This window comes from Scatophagus argus, chromosome 24 (genome assembly GCF_020382885.2).
Source record: "Scatophagus argus isolate fScaArg1 chromosome 24, fScaArg1.pri, whole genome shotgun sequence".
NCBI lineage: Eukaryota > Metazoa > Chordata > Actinopteri > Scatophagidae > Scatophagus > Scatophagus argus.
In genome coordinates, this window is record NC_058516.1 from 7,226,101 (window position 1) to 7,248,629 (window position 22,529).

General features: G+C 41.2%; 2 protein-coding genes across 3 annotated transcripts; one reads left to right on the top strand and one right to left on the bottom strand.

The window, feature by feature from the left end:
• Positions 1-1,813: 1,813 nt before the first annotated feature.
• pspc1 (paraspeckle component 1) lies at positions 1,814-12,250 on the bottom strand. Of its 2 annotated transcripts, none has more exons than XM_046381974.1 (10): positions 11,729-12,250; positions 11,298-11,447; positions 11,014-11,165; positions 9,680-9,775; positions 9,390-9,595; positions 9,123-9,207; positions 8,775-8,880; positions 5,374-5,431; positions 3,059-3,195; positions 1,814-2,706 (listed from the first exon to the last, which is right to left on the bottom strand). In XM_046381974.1, exons 1-10 carry the CDS (start codon positions 12,113-12,115, stop codon positions 2,512-2,514), a joined length of 1,572 nt encoding a protein of 523 aa, XP_046237930.1. In that variant the 5' UTR covers positions 12,116-12,250; the 3' UTR covers positions 1,814-2,511. The 2 variants fall into 2 exon arrangements, with proteins under 2 accessions (XP_046237930.1, XP_046237931.1); XM_046381975.1 differs by having other exon boundaries at positions 9,399-9,595; positions 11,729-12,247.
• Positions 12,251-14,489: 2,239 nt separating this feature from the next.
• On the top strand, positions 14,490-22,413 carry LOC124055633 (ly6/PLAUR domain-containing protein 6-like). Its single transcript, XM_046382598.1, has 5 exons — positions 14,490-14,592; positions 19,691-19,857; positions 21,060-21,158; positions 21,643-21,773; positions 21,850-22,413. The coding sequence occupies exons 2-5, from the start codon at positions 19,737-19,739 to the stop codon at positions 22,024-22,026; spliced, it is 528 nt and encodes a 175-aa protein (XP_046238554.1). The 5' UTR covers positions 14,490-14,592; positions 19,691-19,736; the 3' UTR covers positions 22,027-22,413.
• Positions 22,414-22,529: the final 116 nt, after the last annotated feature.

The window sequence follows — 22,529 nt, forward strand, 5'->3', positions numbered from 1 at the left end:
ACGGACGAAATCTGTGACAAACGCATCAAACGCTTTCAGCTTCTTTAAACATAGAACCCACAAAGTCAAACTGTATAATCTTTAAAATAAAAATAAAATGGTACTTGACTTTAACAGTCTACAGTCAGTCTACACTTAAGTCTTCTTGGCTCTTCCATCTCAAGTATCTCAAGTAAACTATGTATAAGTTTTCCCTCAAGTCATAAATGCCAGGCATCTCACGTGTCAATAACCCTGCTCGCCGAGGAACTGCGTATGGGCTATAAGCGCACTGTCACTTAAGCGGCATCAGAAAGCACTCACTCCAAAGATTATTCTGACGTCCTTCATGGTTACGTTATAGCTATTCACCAAATAAGAGCATATAAACCGCCCAGTCGAGAGCCTTCAAATTACGATCAACCCAGCACAGGTAAGGAGTACAGATCTGAAACGGTCTCAGTATCTGCTGTGCAGAAATCACTTACTATACATGTCAATCATTTGTACATTTAGTATCACACAGCCGTCGTCTCTCATTTGATCACAAAAGGGGCTGCAATGCCCTCACTTCATTAGGTCTGACATGATTAAAAAAAAAAGAAAAAAGCGAGTGCCCTGTTTGAACCGCTTCACAAAGTCAACTTCACAGAGACTGCAGTAAAACTGGGTGATGTTCTCTTACAGCAAAGTGATAACTCATTCACAACCAACTATTTGTCACGTACGCCTGACACACACACAGAAAGGCAGGTGAAACGGGAAGGTAATTCAAATGAAGTGTGCACAAGTACTCTGTGTGTGTTTTACAACACAAGAATACAACAAAGGAGAACATGAAATGTCTTTACCTGTTATTAAACTATTCTTTAGACTCCATGACACCTGGTCAGGGTTTATCAGATCCGGGGAAACAGAGCACACAGGGAGCCAGGACCACCGTTTGCTTTGTACCAATTCAACATGCACACAAATGCAGTACGCACACCCACACAAAACACTATGTAGATGCTATAGTTTCTACTTAAAGATCCCATGCAGACATGCTTAAAGATGTGTATGGAACACTTTGACTAATAGGGTTTCTGATGTGATTTTTCCACAAAAAAAATATCTTGTAAGAAGACATTTTGAGGTGATAAACATCCATGTCTGGTGATAGGGTTAGGTTTAACTGAGGTTTGTAAATGATCCAAACTTGGATTCTAACCTGTATCTACTGATAATACTACTACTACTGTTAGGTTTTGTTTGCAGAATCATTTTGTGGGGTTCATACACGATATGCTATAACACTCTGCTCCCAAAATAAACACTGTTTTGGTTAGATATTATGAGGAGCAGAGGACATACAGGCTGTTTAGAAAAATAAGAGGCTTAAAAAGGTTAGGATGCATGTCCTATTTTATCATTAAAAGGAGGAATTAAAGTTACTTGATAGAAAATCTGTGCAAAGCTGGGATTCATGTGACCCACTGCTGTTTAAACACCAAATAAAAGTGAATAACTGTCCATAGACCTAACAAGTTGAGAGCCTCGAATTATCACCAACCCAGCAAGTAAGAAGTATAGACCTGAAACTGTCTCAGTATCTGCTCTACAGAAATGATGATTATGATGATACCTGTCACAAACACTTATACATTTAACATCACGCAGCTGTTTTCCCTCATTTTATCACAAGAGATGCACAGGATTTCCATTTCAGATGAAGCTGAGTAGGACAGTGGCTATAAGCTTACAAGAGTCAGGCACTGGGTGTGTGAATGTACATACAGCACTTACAGTCAAAGTTATGCAGAAAATGATGTTTCAAAGCACAAAAGGGACACAATTTCTCAGTTTTAGTTTTTTTATTTTTCTTATCCATCAAATACATGATGCACTGAAGCTGTAAAAACCTTCACCTACTATATGACTGAGCAACAGTAAAGTACAGCTACAGTAGAGTAACAGGATGTTTAAAAAGGAGGACAACAATATCCACAAACTGAGGCACATGAGACAAAATGTAGATATTAAGGTGTTCACTTCCAACAGTAGGACTTTTTTTGTGTTGCACTTCTTTTTCAGTTTTAGATGACAGTGTTCAAGCTATCCAATCTAAATCTTTTATTAAATTCAATCCCCAACAGCAAGTTAATAAAGCGTATCCGAGGCAACTACAAAGTTGTCAAATCACAAAGGCCTTTCCCTCGACATGCGATGAAACCTTAATCTTCCGCACACAAACAAGCACAAATCATTTCAGAAAACATACGAGCAAAATATGTTGTGACAAATTTTATGTATAAACACTGCAGGTAAGTGGAGATTCAAAGCAATGTCCTGTACACAGAATAAACCTGCATTAGAGGAAAAATTCAAATAACAAATATGTACAAAACTGACAAAACAACCTGTGCCATTTTTTTCAGCAAACATATCCAAGCCTCAGGAACGGAAATGGGTCGACATAAAATAGAAAAAGAATTCTCAGGCTGGGGCGACAATAAAGACCCGTGTAATTGTGTCTCTGTGTTTACAGAGAAGTTAATATCTGCGGCGCTTGTTATTTGGCCCATCAAAGACTCCCGCTACTGGATTCCCCCTACCAAATCCTGGGGATGGTCCAACTTGAGGGCCCAATGGCGGCGGCTGCGGCTGCTGCTGCTGCTGCTGCTGCTTTGGGGACTCGACTTCTGGTCGACCCCCCATTGATCCACCCTGTGAACATCTATCGTTTCGCTGCGGTATCACGGGGTCAGCGTTACGAGAACGGTGTGAGATTGAAATAACGATTGTTGGAGTTTTCAAAGTTCATCGGTCAGGGTTTAGTTTGATTCGAAGATTTGAAGTGTCACCGTCCGAGCGTGAAAGTCGAGTGAACCAAGCAGACAAAAGGGAGAGAAAGGAACAAGACTATTAGTTAAATCTACAGTTTTCAGATCCATTTTAAGTCCTTCAAAACTTGAAACACTATCATTATTTTAAATGGCAATCCCTCCAAAGAAAATGGATTTATTTTCACGCGGTTCATTCTTTAAAGAAAACGTGTTCAATGACAGACTAAATAAGCTTCTTTTTCCTGATACATTACCATGGCTCCATTTTCTGACATCAATGGTGTCCCCAAATTTGTAGTTCCCTCTGGGCCAATGGCTCCACCCCTTCCACTCATGCCCATCATTTGACCCTGGTTACCACTGGGCCCCGGAGAGACCTGGTTATAGCCATCTACACGCAAAACAACGAAGTATTGGTTTGTCATTTGGCTGGTCATCATAATGTACCCAATGCTCCGCAACAACTGCAGCTGAACGCCTGAACTATTCTCAGTAACTTCAAACTTAAAGTTAACGGTGGCTTTTGGTCAACAGCTAATATGATTCTGTCATCTGAAGAAGACTGACGATTATAACCGGTACTCATTTGAAAGACACTTCTACAAAGAATTTCACAAAACCCCGATATGACACCAACCCAACCAAAAACCAACGTTAATTTTAAGCGGTAAACAGGCTGCAGATTATGTCAAAGTAGACATTAAGTCTTATTTTAGCAATAGAACAAACAGAGACAGCAGACTGAATAATTAACAGAATGAGAGGTCCTTGTTTTCACTCCTAAACTTTGAGGCCAAGTGCCAGCATGCACATGTTTTGCTAACTAAACCTTGGATTGCACATCACCTTGGAGCATCTAACAGAACTGTTGAAGACAGCCTTGAATCATTTCCAAAAGCAGTCACTCCTGCACAGACGTAACAGGTTCGATCACCACCACACGGGTCTACAAACTACAAATGGATTTATGTGTCTTTCGACTGACCTCATGTCAACGTGTTACAATGTGTCTGATGTAAACAGGACACAGAAAGGATATGCGAGGTTGAAAATACTGTTTAAACCACCTTTCTCTGGACGGAGAGCCTAAAGCGCATTCATAGCAGCGGAGCGGGGACAACCACGAACATTAGCCTCCAACTCGGAATTACAAGTTGGAGATATAAATTTCTGACACTGAAGAAGTCGCTCACATTGTGAAGAAACTACAGATCTGTCAGCAAACTGTGTGCAGAACGGCTCCACATGCAGCACTGGTGTGACAATGACGGACGAAAGAAATCATGGCAACAGTGTAGCTTTGCATGGGGACGCTCCAGGCTCCACCTACTTCTGCTTCACTTTATCACCTTCACAGATATTAACAAATAAAGCATTATAATGGTAGCAATTGTAAAATGCTCTTAAACTGCAAACCTAATTTAATTGAATTTAAACCTAATAGCCCCTCTGGGATGAATAAAGTCATCTATCCATCTAACTGATCAACGTGACTAAAAAAGACGAGTAGCTCTGTTAAGAACACTTTAATTGCACAAATAAATCGCAATCATCTACAACTGCATGATTTAGTCAGCAGACCATTTAAAATTAGTGGACATAACTTTCCAAATCTGACACTGAAATTATGATAGAGTTTGGCGTGTCAATTTTACAAATTTACAGCACACACTGATACACACACTCACAATAAATATTACTGTAGAAAAAAAAAACTACCAAGAGGAAAGACCAGAGTAAATTACCTACACTTGTCATACTTAAAAACAAATACGGTGATTATCAACAGACACAAAATCATTTAAAGTATATTCCTAAATAACTGACCACTCCCTGATCCACCCCCCCCCCCCCCCCCCCAACACACACACACACACACACACACCTCCCTTCATCCTCCTAAATGAAACACAGCAGTTAGGCTTACAGAGATGATGTGCAATCCTGGGTTACAATGTTCACGTGGTGAAGAATCACCATGAACCTCGAATAATCTGTCCCACATTATGGTCATAAACATCAGGCCCTGGCCCCTCGTCCTGCACTCAGCAGATCAATTTAAATTTAAATGTACTTTTTGTGGAGCGCATAGGTCCACAAGGACAAACATTTGCCTTTGCGTTTTGTTTCTTATTTCCTGCCATGATTCACTTAAAAAATAAGCAAATAAATATTAAGTGTTAAGGACACCGTAACAATATTCGATGTACAATATTATTGAAGCTTTTTGGATCTGCATACAACCGAGGAGGAGAGCTCAGGGCCAAAGTATTTCTCAAACTATAAAACATAGCCCCAACAGAACAACCTCATTCAACATACTGTATCTCTTGTTAGTATGGACATCATGTTGTCTGGTCTTTTTCTTCCTTTGCATTGCATCCAAAGTAAGTCCAATTTAGACCAAAAAAGGGTCACAAAATAATTTCACAAGAAATGTGTTGAAAAGGAGCCACTTTGAATGCAAGACAAATAATGGTATTAAATGACATTAAGGCAGTCATATTTCATGTATCATCATCACTTGATCTGGTTTTGTATCAACCAGTCCTTACAGTCATGCCCGTACCTCCCATATTAATTGGTCCACGAGGGCCCAGCTCACCCACTCTCATTTCCTGTTCTCTCTGCAAGAAGTGAAGAAGAGCCTTCAGAACAAAACTGAACTAAAGTACAAATATTCAAGGGATAGCCTACTGTAAAAAACAAAAAACAAAGCCTTACACTGTAGAAGTATTAATTTTTCTACACAAAACTGAAGACAGCGACTTCAGTTGCCTGTGGCTCTTATGGAATGCAGTTGTTCTTAATACGGATGGAAACTGTATACTTTAAGATTCAATGCCTTCTTGCCTCTACTTAAATTATGGCAAAGCAAAACATGTTCTCTTCTGCTGGTCTGTGGAGTTACAGGTCACAGACATGCTTACTGAAACCACAGGGCAACTCTAGCCTACATCAACTGTGAGTAGATAAGCCACATTAAATGGGCTTTAGGCTATTTTATTCACATGTGCTTTTGGCCTGTTTGAGTTTAAAAGCATTTTTTTTGTCAGCTTCTAGACACACAAATTAGAAGTACAACATATTCACTATACTCACTCATTCACACAGGGCCCTGACACACCAAGTAGACAGAAATTTGCAACTAAGACCTCACACTCACACAGCAAAGGCTACAGCATGTATGGAGTACAGTCTTCCCCATCTAGAACTGCAATGATAAGACGATCAAAAGAAAATTAGTGGCCAAATTGCTTTGCTCCAGCCTCTCACATATAAGGATTTGTGGCTTTACTTTGTCATTTGGGAGTTCTAATGAGGAGTCGTTGGGTTTTGTACTGTCGATTGGACAAAAACAGTAAAGCGAAGATATCACTGTGGATTCTGGGAAGTTGTGATGAACACTTTTGACATTTTATGGTTTAAACGGTAAAATTGCTTAATTGTACGTAATCGGATGACTGACAATAAAAGTCATCTTTAGTTGCAGCCTGATCCCCAGCATTCCACTGTTTAAACAGTCCTTATCCACTACATAAACAGTACGAATCAGAACGGTAATGCTTTGCTTTGCACTGGTACTGCCAGCCCAAGGGCTTCGTGTTTGATGGAGGAAAAGCCGAATGCAAAAGGAAAAGATGAACCAGACCAAACTCGCGACTCCTTTTGATGCAAATTCAACATCTGTTAATAAACGCAGATGATGCACTTGATGGTGCTGGACATAACACTGCTACTGAGTGACCAGTCTGACAGTGTCAACTTGGTGTGTCAGGGTCCAAACACACAAAACCGCAGACGCTCCGTTATCTGTAAATTCATAAATAATCTCACGACACTCTCAGGGATACACTTGATTCGCACACAAACTCAGCATCAACTCACCATAATGAGCAAACATATATTATCATTTATGTATGCATTATGTTGACATTCACATGCCTGTAAAAGTATTTACGCTCACATACATCACGATCAGGTGACTGACCCATGGTCAGGTATGCAAGTTTAACTGAGTGACAAAGCTGCACAGCAATGGTAGATTTTGCCCCCCCCACACACCAAACTTCAAGAAAAGTGCGAGGGAAAATGTCAAATTACTGCAAATACTGTGATGTTCAACATTTCTATTCTTTATGTACTCACCTGTTCAAAGGCCAACATGTTGTACTTATCAGAAGGAAAATGGTAAAATGAACATGCTGAAAATACAATGCAGCTACTTTAAGCACTAGATGGCAGCACAAAGGATTTATGTTCTGGGGGGGTCGTCTCTCTTCAACAATATCCTCTAGGAAAGCAAAACCACAAACTAACACCAGAGAGAGTAATTTAGCTCTTGAGTGAAACAGTTATGAGTAACATGAAGGAGTCTAACATCCCATAGTTTATTATGTGTAGAGAATGGAACAAACAAAAAACAAAACAAAAAAAGGAAACATCAATGTAAATTAAATTACACACCTTTCAAGTCCTAAAGAAAACCAGTCTGGAGGTCAGACTATTTCTGTTAGAGAGGTTTAGGGTTATCTGAACTCATTAGTAAGGTCTTCCATAATATCAATGCACAACAACATCATGACAACATGCATGGCCCCCACCCACACACACAAACACACACTCATTAAACAGAAATCAAATTTTTGGTAAATCCTACTGAAAACTACCAGTACATGTGCTCCCTGACGAGACTAATTGTGGGAATTATTTGACATACAAGTTATAAGTCACTGCGCTGCATGAATCTTGTAGCAGTCACTTCTGCATCGCTAACCACAGCAGAAACACAGAGAGGACGCACAGAAAGAAAAGGAAACAGAAACCAAGCAGTATTATCAAAATAAAATAAAGGGATGGATATTTTAGAGTTGTTTTTGGCATTATGAAGAGCCTAGCAAAGGGTTCCCATTGTTCTGGCAGCCAACCAGGTTCATACAGGGATAAAAAACATACTGGGATCTGAGGTCAGCATCAGTGCTAGGGCTGTCTCATAGTTTGACACCATGAACCACAGTATTATAGTCGTGTGTTGCCAAGTCAGCCTGAACGCAATGATCAAAATACAGGAAGGTCATCACAAATAATCAAAAAGGTGGAAAACATTGCCTCTAAACTTCCTCTAAACTAAGGAAAGCTGCTACAAGAGTATGAGGAACTAAGCAAACTAAGGGATCCCTGTAACCCAACTAAGGTGCCGGAACAAACCCAAGAAATTCAAAACAAAGGAAAAGTGAAACTAGTTACTTTAATTTTTTTTTTCTTTCTATTTTTAAAAACATTTCCTGCAAATCATTCTTATGGCACTATATGTTGTTGTAGTTTCGTATGTTGCTAAATAATTCCGTTTTAAGTCTACCGACTGTATATAAACAAAATCAATCAGATGGTAAACTGGTGGAAAAAATAAAACAATCTACATCTGATGAGGCAACTACACTCATCACGTATTCCTACGTCACATATTTCTACTTTATTTTGATCTTTCGTATGTGAATTGAAAAGTATGCTGAGGTGTTGCTCAAAGCTGAGAGAAAGGTTGTTTTATAGCACATATTTACAGTAGTATTTTACATCTGCGTTCACAGCACTTTCTGATTGGCTACATGTCATGAGTACCGGCCTATCACAACAGGCTACTGCAATAATTGTACTTCAGAGTAAAACATAGAACGCATCCGTCTTATTTTCACTGGAATTCCACATCAATATTTATGGTATTATTTTAAAAATGAACAAAAGCTGAAAAACCATTTCACACTGATGGTTAAACTTTGCAAATAATCTGCCGTTCACATGTGTGACGAACAGCGGAGATCGGTTCGTATTGGTCGAGGATGAACTACGTCCTGTTGCACCACTGAGCGCAGATGTTTGTAAAATATTATAATCAAAAGTGCAAATATAATTGTACAAGCTTCTGTGAGTTTTTAGTTATGTCTGACTGCATTTATGTCCTCTCGTACTCACATTGTCCAGGTAGTTTGGTTTGAAGCCGTCTGGGTGGCGCCTGAGGTCCTCCTGTTCTCTGTGTCTCATCATCTCCTCCTCCCTCCTCCTCCTCTCTTCTTCATGCCTACAAAGAGCAAAGAGAAATTCGTCTTCAAGCGGGATAGTCTTCAATAAAAATCATATCAAATCAATAATGCAAAAAAACAAAACACAAAAGCATAACAAAGTAAAATCCCTGTGCAGTCAGAACTCCATGACAAAAGGAGTTTAAAAATAATCAATCTGTGCCTGAAATAAATTTAAATTACAGGATTTAGCAGCAAAACAATATATGTGAAGCAGACTCTCAACAGTTGTCTCACTTACCTCATCTCTATCTGCTTTCGTCTCTGCAGCTCCTGGTTGCGGAGCTCCTCCAGTCTCCTCAGCTCCTCCTGGCGTCTCATTAGATCTGAGGGAGGGGGCAGGCAAGGAGAAAGGCAACATCAATAAGCGGAAGGATTGAGGACAGATAGAAATCAATATGATCATTCTCTTATCACCAAATTTTCACAAGCAACAGTTTAAGCAATAAAAAAAACGGAAGGAAAAAACAATTTAAATGAGACAAAAAAAAACCAAAACAAAACCTACAGTGCCCACCTTGTCTCATTAACATGAGTTGATGTTCATGCTTGGCCGACTCCAGTTCAGCCTGCAGTTTCTCTTTGGCCTCTTTAATGTTCTTGTCCACCTGCTCCCTTTGCTGCTTCTCCATCTCGTGAAGAGCTTTCCAGCGACATGCGTATTCAAACTCAAATGTGCCGGGCTGAGCAAAATGTGGTGGCTGCTCTCGCTCTCTGGGGGGTGGGTAAACGCAACTTGTGACTTCAGTGGCAGACTGAGCATGGTGGAGTTTAAAACTTTCAAAAAACACCCCTTACTTATGGTACTTTGGAATCTTCTGCAGCAGTTTTTCAGCAAGTCCATCCTCATCATCAATATGTTCTGAAGGCTCCACAATGGCTGGACAAGGTGTGCTGAAAAATGGGAAAACACCACTTTATTAAAACCTGACAAGGCAATAAAGCGATTGTCAGTCATGCATTTGAGCAACTGAAAATAAAACCACCTTTCTTGAATGGTTATTTCATTCTAAATATGCCTTTTTAATTTTGGAGCAAAATACTCCTTTAAGTTTGGACGCAGAGGCTTCACACTCATGTAACCCCTGCAAGTAGGGCTCAAAAGGGCACGCGATCTCGCAATGCATTGTGTGCTGCGGTCGCCATTTTGCAGGCAAAAGTATTTTTATTTACATCCCTTCGCATTAGACATGGTGCTGCGAGAGAGTGTTACCCCACGAAAATGGACCGTATCGAGACAAGCTGGACCCTGTTCCAAAGGCTCTGTACCTCGAAAAAATTGGTAATTGGTGCAATCGATCCACATGAGCATGTGCAGTGATATTTACCTGGGTTTACACATTGTATTTTCATTTGTAGTTATTTATCTGTTGGCACCTTATTTGCACTGTTACTGGAACTTCAACAGTCACTGCACTACACAAATGTTTGTAATAAACTGAATCGACTTTAAAACAAGTGTTCAGACATTACTGCTTAAGTAAATGTCATGATCTCACAGAGGACTTGTGATGGCTCAAATAAAGTATTTGGAATATAGTTTCATATATTGCCACTGAACTACAATATTTACCATCACCATCAGGCATAGTTTTATTAACTTTCTTTGTAAAGTGTAGGCACATTTTCCTGAGCCTGACATATCAATGACATGTTAAAGATAAATAGAAATAAGCAGAGGACGATAGCCAGCCATTCATTTTATTTTCAGAAAAACACGCCAACATGTGTCAGGTGATTGCGTTGACAGTGATGTTTGGTCGTCTCACGGCTGCTACCCAGGCCATCCGCCGTCTCCTTGTTAGCTCACAGATCCGAGGTCCTTGGCTTTGCTTCCACGTTGGCAATGAGAAAAATCTCACCCCATGTTTTTTTTTCGTTTTGCCGAAGTGCAAATCATGTCATCAATCAATCATGTGAACGACTGTGGCAGTTAACGCCACAGCACGTTTGCACCATGCTTTAACTTGTTAAAACAAAACAACAGAACACAAGGGCAGCGTCACGCAAGCAGCCGGCGTAAACACACTTTTCAGTTGCCCACAAAGCCCACAACACTCCACTACGTCACACTTTCGAGCCCTGTTCTCCACATTCACTGCTCCAAACCACCTCATCCCCACACTCCTTACGTGGTCAGCAGCAGTGCTCCCTCCGTGCAGCGCTCCAGGGCTTTACGTGCAGCTGCTTTGTTTGCAAACTCCACAATGCCCCTCCCAGTGGGACGGCCACGGTCGTCAGTCACCACCACAGCACGCTCCACCGGTCCAAACTCAGAAAACGCCTGATGGAAGAAGGTGGTTTTTCACATTTAGTATCGCTGACAGCACAGAAATTAGAAATTCAACAGAGCAGCAGATACAGGAAGTAAAACTGTCTCAGTGTCTCAAGTTTCATCACAATTCATACACTTTACCTGCTCCAGGAGCTCATTTGTTACTGCAGGCAACAGGTTGCGCACTGTGAGAGCAGAACTGTGTGTAGCAAAGCGGACCCTGATTGGTCGATTATTCACCATGGTCCCATCCAGCTCGACTTTAGCGATTTCTGCCAGTGTCCGAGTTTCCTGGAAGACAAGAGATGAAAAGGATAATAATAACCCACGGAGTTTAGGGCTGGTGAATACACCATATTATAACTATTGTCTTCAATTAAAGCTACTTGACTTGCACCAGGACCTTGCGGAAACATGCAACTGGAATGAGGAGTCAACCGTTAATTTGTGCTAATGCTAACATAGCAACTAGCATCTCTCCGCAACACAATAGTTCGTTCACACACTTCCCATGTCCTACAAATACAATTTAGAGAAAAATGGAACATACAATTGCACAACTTTGTACACACCAAGCGAATGAAGCCGAAACCCCGGTCTCTGTTGATGAAAACCTCGTTGATACTCCCGTATTTCGCAAACATGTTTTTGAACTCCTCCTCCGGGATATCCAAGGGTAGGTTCCCAACAAAAAGTCGTGAGCGCTGGGTAAACGTCTTTTCACCGGGCTTTCGAAAACTTGTAATATCCAGAGTCATTTCTGCAGGGCATTCTTGGCTTGCCTCCCCGGCTCCTTCCGTTTCTTCGGCTGCCGGGGACTGCTGCTGCTGCTGCGGAGGCGCTTGGTTGTCTTTGTTCGTCTCTGTCTGCTCCGGGACCGGGGAGTCGGTGTCGTGTTTCGCTGGTCGAGGCGAATCGTTACTTTGTGTGGCCGCTTGTTGCATATTTCGGTTAGCCATGTTCAGGAAAAACACTTTGTGTAATGGCACTCTAACCGCACCAGCATGGAAGAAAACGCGTTCGATTCAACACTGATTGAATACACCTGCTGAATTTCAAAGATGGCGTCGGCTGCGCGCGCACCTTTTTTTTTTCCCGGATTCAGGGACGTAATCAGATAAACTGGACACCAGCCGGGATCTTTGTGACCCTATTCCAACTGTTCATCCAACCACAGACGTAATTGTGTGTGGGGGGGGGTGGGGTGGCGCACAGGGGACATGTCCCCTGCACTTTTTCAAAAGGTCGTTTTGGCCCCCTGTACCCCCTGTACCGTCCAAAAACAATGTTAAACTATAGTAAACAGAGACTGGTCGCTGCACTACACACTAGGCACTAGGACCACGCGGAAAACGGCGTCGGCCTGTTTGTTTCCTGTAGTTTTGACCGCCCACAAGCTCCTCGATTGGCTCTGCCGTTTCTCGTGTGATTGGCCGTCCCCGCTGTCACTCCACCTGGCTTGCACACCGGTCTGCTCGTCTGCCGTCAGGAGTCCAGGTTAATCTGCTACTGTAAATTGGGTGTTCTGCCTGGCCTGGGTCACGTCAGCTGGAAGGATTATAATATCAGAGGTTTCATTTCCATTAACGTTAACGTTTGTTAACGCAATTAGGCGCAGCCAGGATACAAAAAAAAAGAAAAGTGGACATAAGAGATTTCTTTAGAAGTCAAAGTGTAAGTTACACAAAGAAATGCGCTATAATTTGAAGACTATGACTCCAGGAAGATGTCTAACAGGCAAACCGCAGTGCATTGCATCGAGAGCCACAGTGTATCTTCACTTCTCCTTCCCCTTTAAAACACACACTCTGCCACTCACTGAATTATTACAGTTTGCACAGTGGGCTCCAATGTACCCTTCAAACATCCTAAGTCGTACATGAACTAAGGAGGAGATCTGTTACTGCCCTCATCTTTCATTTCCAACATGAACATATATTTTGACTGATCCCATATGTCTTTTGCTGTCCATTTTTGTCATGTGATCTGAGTGCAGGTTCTTGAGGTGCTGCTGAAAGCTTTTTCCATGACAGACCAGCCATCTGTCCAGATACTATAGCACATCTGTGTGCACAGGCTATTTAAATTCCTCTGTTTGACAGAGGCCTGAAGGGTTGCTGTCTTCTTTCTTGCCTTCCTGTCAGGGATCTCATATCCAGACAGGTCAGAGGGCTGCTGCCTGTCACTGATGAGTCTACATATGAGTCTGTCCACACAGACTGCATACCATATGCTTCACTCAAGGAATGGGAATAAGCAAGCAGTTTTGTAGGGCATGCAAAGTTTCAGCGGGTCTTATTGTAATTTGCCTGCATAAATAATGAATGCTCATTATAGTGCAGCGAAGATTTGCCGTTTGATCTCTTTTGATCCGGAGCCCTCGGGCATTAATTTTACATATAAGACACTGATGTTAGTCCTAATTAAGTTTATGTTGGTGAAATATGTATTGGTTGCACACTGCACTGATGGCTGTAAATAAGGTGAGAGACTCAGTCGAGCAGTGCAGCATAAAGCAGTGCATTATCTGTCTGCTGACCAGGAACTTTTGTGTTTTTATGTCATATCTCATTTGAATATTAAAAATTGACTTATGTGCATTACAGTAGTTTTACACAGACTCAAGTCAATCTTGTCAGAGTGAAAAACGCTGTCAGGTCATTTCAAAGTGTTATATTATTGTAGAATATTCTTTGATTTTTATATTGCTTTATATCGTATGTTTTTTAAGTAAAAAGCCAACTTTGTAGAGTAGAGGACTGACCTTTAAACTGACAATCAGTGCTACACAAACACCATAGTTTACCTGTTTTATTTTTTTTTACTTAATTTAAAGCGCTGGTTGTCATCATCACGTATTACTCTTTTAAGTAAATGTGGCTGAGGTATTTGGATTAATTTAGCAACCAATTCATTAATTAAAAGGAATATCTCAGGGTAGAAAATGTATTTGAAGTAGCAAAGGTAAAAAGTACCCACTATGCAGAATGACCCATTTCCGAATCATATGACAGGATTATAATTATTGATGCATTCACGTGTTTATCACTTCGATGTAAAGACGGAACTACTTACATATGCCAATTAAAACGTTCTGGTGTATTATTAGGTTAAACTACTTAGAAGTATAACGTAACTAAAAGTATTAAGCAGCAAAAACAGTAGTAGCACTTTCGTACCTAATTTAAGTATAATGTACACTTGAGTATTTCTACCCAGTTCCATTCCACTTGACTGACGGGCTCCACAGTCGGTGGTCCAGCGGCAGCGTTGCTGATGGGAGCAGCAGTGACGCGTCGGTGACGCTGCAGCACCCGCCTCCCTCAGTCGGAGCTGCACAGGACCGTTTGAGTTTTCCTCTGCGGACGGTCGGGCTGCGAGTCTCCTGCGGGCTGATCGAGAGGGGGGAGATAAAAAACAAAACAAAACAAATCGGGTAAGTTGTCTCAGACAGTAGCTACTGCACATGTGGACGTATTCAGGTTAAAGTCGGTGTGAATGCGAGCGAGCCGTAACGACGCTTATTTAGCACTAATTAAGGATGTGTCTGTCTCCATGTGTCTGTTCTCCAGGTCAGTGCTGTGACACTGTCTGAGACAGATGAGGCTTTTAATGACACGTGTTTACAGTGCTCTGATAGTCCCAGAAATAGGCTTTTGAATTATTAATGCTGTTTCAGTCAATGTGCAGTGGCTGAGATTTGATCTTTAATCTTATGCACGCTGACACAAGTGTGTATTTCTCTTGTAATGTCATCTAATTGAAGCCTACTGTATCTAAACACTTGTTTCCATGTATGCAGTTGGAGTTATTTACACTGTGCATTAATTATAACCGTGGTGTCCGTGAAGGCTTATTCACGGTGTTGTAGCCTACATGGTGGTCGACTTGGAATGTAACTAAGTACAGTTTATAAGTCTGGTTTGAAGTTGTCATGCTGAAGTCAGTTCATATACAAAATCAGAGTGTGGTTTCAGGTTAACAAAAAACTTCACCTTTAGGCATATATATACGAGTTTATTAAGAGCCACTGTTCTGCTGGGACCTTTTCCATCTGTATAAAATAAGACGGCATAAAAAGAAGGCATTTTATGACATGCCAGCTCAGCGAGGACCTCATAAAAATCTTACAGGCATGAAGTGACTCAGTAAACCCATTTAGAGATGCAGACTGTGTATTTGTGTGCACGGCTGGAGGCTGAACCCAACCAGTTAACACCTAAAATATACGTCCAGTTAAATGTTTGAGTTGTGATACTCTGTGCTTTGGTGCATCAGTCATCAGTGAAGTGTAAAACAGCTTAAGACACAAGAATTCAGCAGCACTTTCTCCAGTGCAGTCATGTATCTCTGACTGAAAGACATTAGCAGCGGTGTAACACAAGTTAAGCCCCTGCCATATGTGTCTGCTCGACAGAACTGAGCTGCTGGATATCGGCTGAACTTCAAAGGCAATCCTGGTGGCCTAAATCTTAATAGAGTACTCTTTTCACACACATGACCAGCGTGGAGAAATTATCTTTCATCTAAGGAACCAAATAGTTCAAATTTGTTATTTATTTTGCCACCTACAACGGCTTAGATCAGTTTCTGTTCATTCAAGAGATGTTTTTTTAACATTCAGTTTTGCTTTGTCGGTTGGGCCTAACCAAGCAGATTTTCTCCTAAAGCTGTCTGTGTTGTTTTACCGTACACTATGTGATGCATTCAAGTCAATGAATGGGTCTGAACAACTGCAGAGACCTCGGGCTATTTTAACCATTTCTGTTTCTCTTTCTGGTCCATCAGTAATCCTGCCTTTATGTGTTCCTCATCCTGCTCCTTACAACGCCAGACTTTCGAAGTCGTAAACCTGAGTGCACGTTTCAGTTAAAAAAAAATTATAAGCCAGTAGAGCTTTAAAACTAAAGCTACTTTTCCGCAGGAGCAGAATGACTGAGGCAAAATGCACGCACGGCATGAAACAAGTCTAAACAAGCCACACCGTCCAAGACAAAAACATTTACCGGTAGTTACATTGCAGATTTTGATAAAGACGACTTTCCAATATTTAGTGTTTTGAGTCATTAATATAAAAATTTGATAAATCTGACAGTACTTGAAGGCAGCACAGCACTGCCTGCAGACAGAAGGTGAAAATGCATGGCGACGTGTGAAAAATGTGCTCTCACTTGTGAAAATTAATCTTTACTTTCACCTTTCACATATGCAAGCTTGGTGAGTCCTGTCATTAATTCAGGTGTATTTTTTTAAAAGAAAAACACAACTTAGCTCTGAACGTTCGTTGAGTGATTTACGACACTGGATTCAGCGGATAAACCTCTGGTATGAAGAGGTCACTGGCAGGGTCATGAGTCAAACAGTATTTTAAATATAATTCTTGAGCTTTTGTCCTTCTTTTCTGGGTAAAAACACACAGGACAAAATGCCTGAAACTACAGTACAGAACTACTTTTTGGGTACTACTGTAACAGTAACATGTGCAAAACACTGTGGACGTGTCCTACGGCACATCACCAATAATATCAGTGAGAAGCTGCACAGTTCATCATCTCTCACACTCACACTCTGCATACTTGATCCCCAGTTGTCAGGGGAGACCCTCCTTCAGATTCTTTCAGCCCTGCGTGGCCTTCTAACTGGGACCCGAAGGAGTTGGTCGGTGCCGATTGAACCCTGAGTCATATAAACCCTCTCCATCCCTCTCCAGTAGTAACAGGGAGCCATTGTCGCTAATCCCCCACTCCTGCCTCTCAGACTGAACACAAATTTTACTCCGTGCATCCATCAGACAGCTCAAAGTTGGAGAGCTAATCTCAAGTTTTCCTTTCAGCGCGCAGCATATCATTATGAGCTGTACTGTAGCACTGGTGCTCTAATGAATGCAAGCCCATGGACCGAAAGACCCCTCTGAGTCATTTCAAGTAATACTCTATCATTTAATTAGTCCAGTCTGTAATGCGGTGTAGTCAGTTTCTCTCATGGTCCAAAGACATGCAGATATAAAGAGGAGGCTCCAGTTATATCAATAATACAATATTAAAAGTTAGCATGTGAAATTCAGTGAGAGCTTTCTATGAGCGAAAAATTATTACAGAAGAAGAAGACTGTGAAATGTCTTGTTTTGTCAAAGTCAGGGTCCAAAATGCAAAACATATTCAGTTTCATATCAACATAACACTATATAGTCATGTTTGAGAAGCAGGAACCAGTGAAAACACGGCACTTCTGCGTTAAAAATGACACGGGCGATTAATATGAATCGACTGATTACTCAGTGAATAACTGTATCAAGCGTCCAAAGTGATTTTGTTCTGATATGTTGTGTAGCATGTAAATTTCTTCATAGTACGCTGCCAACATGTTCAGTTAGTTGAATAAATGACTGAATAATCAGACTTTGACACCAAGATTCAGAGTATGCTGTATACAATATTGTACAGTATGGGCACTCAGCCTGCAGCAAAGACATGGATGAATTTTATTGGGGCGTGCATAACGCAAAATAAACAAGCATTTACAACCACAAGCACCGCGCCTGGGGATAAAACATTAAACAGAGTCAGGGGCATCTGAACTCAGCGCCGATCGTACACAAATCTACTGATGTGAGTTCAGGGGCGAAACCAGGTCATCTGGAATTTAATTAACTGACTGACATCTCAGTGGATCTAAGATGAGTATGTGCGACAGAGGACTGAGAGCTGGACTGTAACTGAATACCATTAGATGTCATCAAGGAAAAACAACTTACAGTGAAACAGGAATTGTTGTCAGTAAAATGGCAAGTGACAGTTACCAACAATTTGTCATGAATGATATAATAATGTAAGCCAGGGTAGCCTTTGTATGTTTGATAGATTGTTAAAATTGAAAATAATGGGTTACTGAGTTAAGTCTCTGTAAACCAGAGGCCCTTAGGTGTCATCTCTCAGAGACTGTGAATTAGAGTAAAAGCACTCACATCTCTGTGAACAGGAATACCCCCTCTTAAAGTTTGCTTGATCTGCTGCTGCTGTTGAAATGATGCCCTCTTTGAAGTGCGAAGCTGTCAGATACCCTGAATGAGGTTCAGCCCTTGAGGCTGTGAAGAGACGTTCATGTCAGAGAGTTATTCTCTACAGTATTTTGTTTGTCACTGACTTGTTAAATCCTCCTTTGGAGTCTGGAATGAAACCAAACCGTTTCCTGCTGCGTAAAGATGAGCAGAGTTGCACCTGATTTAGAGATGTTTCAAAAGATTAATATCTCAGAGGATATTTCTTGAATTCCTTGACAAAATCAGACTCCTAACTAGGAATGTGCGTTTTCTAAAAGAACTCTTGATCCTCACTGTAAACTCCTGTTACCTCAGGCTGGAGTTTTACAGGTCTTACAGCCTTTTCCCCTCTTAGCTACACGAGCAGTAGGAGTCTGCATGTCAATGTCAGCTAATGTTAACTTCTGACCTGCCACCATCATCAGGTCCAAATACTGGGCCTCAAGTAATCATCACTAATGCTGGAGTCATTAATAAAAGTTTCATGTTACAATGTAATAGGGATTTTAAGAAGCAAGAAGGTTTGTGCGTCATTTATGAGCAACATTCATGTGATTTTTCAGTGTGACATTTCTGAGGTTAACATTTCTGTTAGCGATACATTAGACCTGCATGGCTCCGCTTTCAAGAAGTCTCCAATTCCACTTTTAATTTCCTTCTCTTAAGGGCCAACAAAGGGCAATTTATTAATGGGGCAGTGAATCTATTTATCTAAGGAAGTGATTTGGAAGTAAAGAAGGTCTAGAGGGGGACATTTCCTCCTTGAGCAGACCTGCTGTTGCAATTTCTAATTTTAAAGGAGTCAGGAAAAGACAATAGACTTGCTGACTCGGCTTTACTAGTGAATGACCCATAGCATGACAGGAAAAAAAACCATTTGGCGAGCGAGGAGTAACGGCTGAATTCCCAGAGGGCAGCAGGGGCCTGTGACTGAAACATAACTCATGTTCTTGTCAAAAGTGACCATGTTTAACAGTTATATTAGATGAACTGAATGCTTGGTGTTAAAGCTTAGAGTCAACTGGTTGGGTTCCTTTTGACGTTTAAATAATGAAGCAGGCTCACAGCAGCAGCAGCAGCACACACAGCTGATCTCTTTTATAGACTATTCCTTCCCGTGTCAGCCTTTAAAGTCTTCTTTCAAGAAGACATTAGTTTTCATATTCTCCAGTCACAGCAACTGTGACTGGAGAATATGTATTACACATGTAATATACGTACTTGTGTGCTCATCTATTTAATCTTATATTCATTTAACATCCATTTATCAAGGTTGTTGAAATAGGCAACCAGAAATAAGCACAGTTACATGAGACTACAAAGTCAGTAAGTCAGTCAGTAAGTCTTCAGTGTAAAATAATGCAATGTATTCTTCTTATTCTTATTCTGAAATTTGGATTATCACTGGTTGATTCAATTAAATTAAATCAAGGTACCCTTCCCGGTCATTTAATTTAAAGCACCCTGTGATGTCTGTTTCTTCTCTCTGTCGCAGTGATCTCCTGCCCAAACAGAAACGTGCATGAAAGACCTCTGGACCGATGATGGAGGCCTGGCCAACAGTGGCCTGGGTCCTGCTAATGATCAGTGTTGCTGATTGGCTGAAAACTGTCCAGTCACGTGACTTCACCATGATGGATATCATCATGCTGCATCCCTCAAGTAGGAACATAATGTGTTATTTATTTAATGTTGCTGTTTCTGAATAATGTGTGCTTTGAGTGTAAACATACAGGAACTACATGGCAATTTCTATGTCAGTCCAGATGAAAATATCTCAGATTTGGTAGAGACAGCCCCCTCAGGATGAATTGTAGTAAGTTTGGTGGGCCCTTCACATTTCATTTAGGCTCATCAGCAGGTCTAAGTCTCAGTTGAGCTCAGTGAAACCTGTATGCCCATTTAGTTTAGTTTAAGTCCCGACTAGATCCAGAAATTTGCTCTTCAATCCACTTATTTATTCATTCATAGTTACCCTCTTACATTCCATTTTCTGATAGTGTCTGGTGAGTAACAGGCTTTGTCCTGCCTTTGAAAAGTGGCTGACCCCGAGACCTGTTAGCTGTCCGAGCTGAAATACAGCCTGATTCTCAGTGCAGATATGATTCTTGCCAAGGGGAAAGCCAAACAACTCCTTGTTTGTCAGAGCGTTTTTGTAAACAGATGATTATTCAGACGTTCTGTCTGGAAAACAAATCGTTTATGTGAGAACTTGACAACATCTGCTACGCTGGTCATGAGAATGGTAAACAGTGTTTTGTACGACTGCGGCCTTTGTTTTTCCAAAGGAACAGCAGAGATGGTCACAGCATCATGCCAGCAGGCTTCAGCTTGCTTACTTTTCTGACTGAAAAAGCAATTACATTAATAAAGAATAAATAAGGTGTGACTGAGCAACCACACTAACGAAACATGCCACAGTGCTGGTCCACCAGCTGCCTCACAGGGGCAGCAACAACACAGACAAGCGGGGTTTCTCTTTCCATTGAAAAACAGCAGCTACCAAAGTGGTCTCTCCATGACATGTGTGAACCAGACGAAGCTGCCGCTGGATCAAACGCATACCGGAGATGGAAAAGGTGTTAAGGGGGAAATAGCTGATCTCTCATCTCAGACTGAAAGAGTTCGGACAGGTGCGGTGGTGAGGCTCCAGAGAGGCCTGTTCTGCTTGAAGCGACCGACTTCTAAGACACAAGCGCGTTGAGCTTTAGTAACCAAATGCATGTAAAAGTATGCAAACCCCCAAATATTAGTTAGTGCTAATTCAATGGTGATGTAACATATTTTAAAATATGAATATCATTATCAGACATCACAAAGTCAGAGTGCTTTAGTCTGTCTGTCTGTCTGTCCGTCCTGCACAGCTACACCTCATCCTGGTGGCTTCAAGTGCTTCACATGTCAAGACGCTGCAGATAACTATGAGTGTAATCGCTGGGCGCCGGATGTTTACTGTCCAAAAGGTAAGGCCAGCTTTTTCCTCACCGACTTCTGAACTTTTAAAAACATACCTCTCCAAAGCTAACTTCTTGTTGTTAATGTAGTTCCAGGCAATAATGAATATGAAATACGAGTGTTGAAAGAGCAGCATACAAACGTGGGGACCCTTGTCTCTGCGTTCACTCAAAAAAAAGTTATTCCTAAATTTCAGAATTTAAGTCAGTTAATTTGATGTAAAATTTTAATCTGACTAAATAAACTCAGTGTTAAAGGTCACTGTTTTCCTGTCATGTTGGGTCAGTGCGTTTTGGGTGCACACTGACCTAAATGAGCAAGCTTTTTCAGTTAAAGTGTTGATGAAAGGTGGAGAAATAATTTGTCCTCAGGATCATCACAGGGGTGCTGTTGTTTTAGGCCTGGTGCGGATCAGTCTTATGCCGTTATTATCAAGCTCTTCGATGGAGGTGGTAAAATAATCCAGAAATGAAGGCAGGTCATGTCTTCCAGATACCAGATACTGTTACACACTCCATGTGATGGACAACAAAGGAGACAGTGTGTCCGTGACCAAGCGCTGTGTGGCCCTGCAGGACTGTCTGCTTACCGGCTGCGCTGATGTCACTGATAACGGTTATCAGGTACGTGGAGCCTCTGGATTAAACTTCGTCAGCATACACAGCCTGATACTCATATTACTTAAATCTCATCCTTCAGGTGTGCTCGTCCTGCTGTGAAGGGAACATCTGTAACGTGCTGGTGCCGAGAAACGAGAGCAGCGCCATTTTCTCCTCGACTTCCCCTCTGGTCAGCTCGAGCAGAAGGCTTCATCCTGCGACACTGAGCTGCATCATCATCATCATCATCATCATCTTCACAGCTGGACATGTTTGAAAGGGAAACTCAGTGCTGCTGGTGCTGGTTAACACATCTGGTGCATGTAGCACCACACCTGGGATTTGTGTTCACTGTATCCTGCGGTTTAACTCTGAACAAGCATGTCAACACTGCGCCACGTTCCATTTAGAGAACTTCTTCCTTTCAAACATTTTGTGGTTATTTATTTATACTAAATGTCAGTATTAATATGGGGCTGCTATTGTTTAACCACTGCAGTTTGTAATTTTGTGGTTTTGTCAACATTAAACTGCTTGGGAAATTCACAGCCATCTTGTTTGTTGTATGTAATAAACATTTGCAGAATATTTTGTATGGTGTACTGATGACTGATGTTGGTGTTTCAACAATATGGACACAAAATAAATACAAACCTTGAAGTCATTTATCACTTTGTGTCTCTTTCAGTTTTTTAAGTTTTTCTGCAGTGTTTTCACAGTTTATTATTCTTATTATTATTTACAGTTTTCTTATTTTCCAGTTTATTCTTCAGCATTTTA

Bases quoted from the DNA above. Each gene is read 5' to 3' on its own strand.
- pspc1 (XM_046381974.1), bottom strand. From the start codon at position 12,115: ATGGCTAACCGAAATATGCAACAAGCGGCCACACAAAGTAACGATTCG. The intron at 11,166-11,297 runs GTAAAGTGTATG...TTCTTCCATCAG, and splicing joins CAAATGAGCTCCTGGAGCAG to GCGTTTTCTGAGTTTGGACC. The intron at 9,776-11,013 runs GTAAGGAGTGTG...CCCATTTTTCAG, and splicing joins GGAGCACTGCTGCTGACCAC to CACACCTTGTCCAGCCATTG.
- LOC124055633 (XM_046382598.1), top strand. From the start codon at position 19,737: ATGATGGAGGCCTGGCCAACAGTGGCCTGGGTCCTGCTAATGATCAGT. The intron at 19,858-21,059 runs GTAGGAACATAA...CGTCCTGCACAG, and splicing joins CATCATGCTGCATCCCTCAA to CTACACCTCATCCTGGTGGC. The intron at 21,774-21,849 runs GTACGTGGAGCC...CTCATCCTTCAG, and splicing joins TCACTGATAACGGTTATCAG to GTGTGCTCGTCCTGCTGTGA.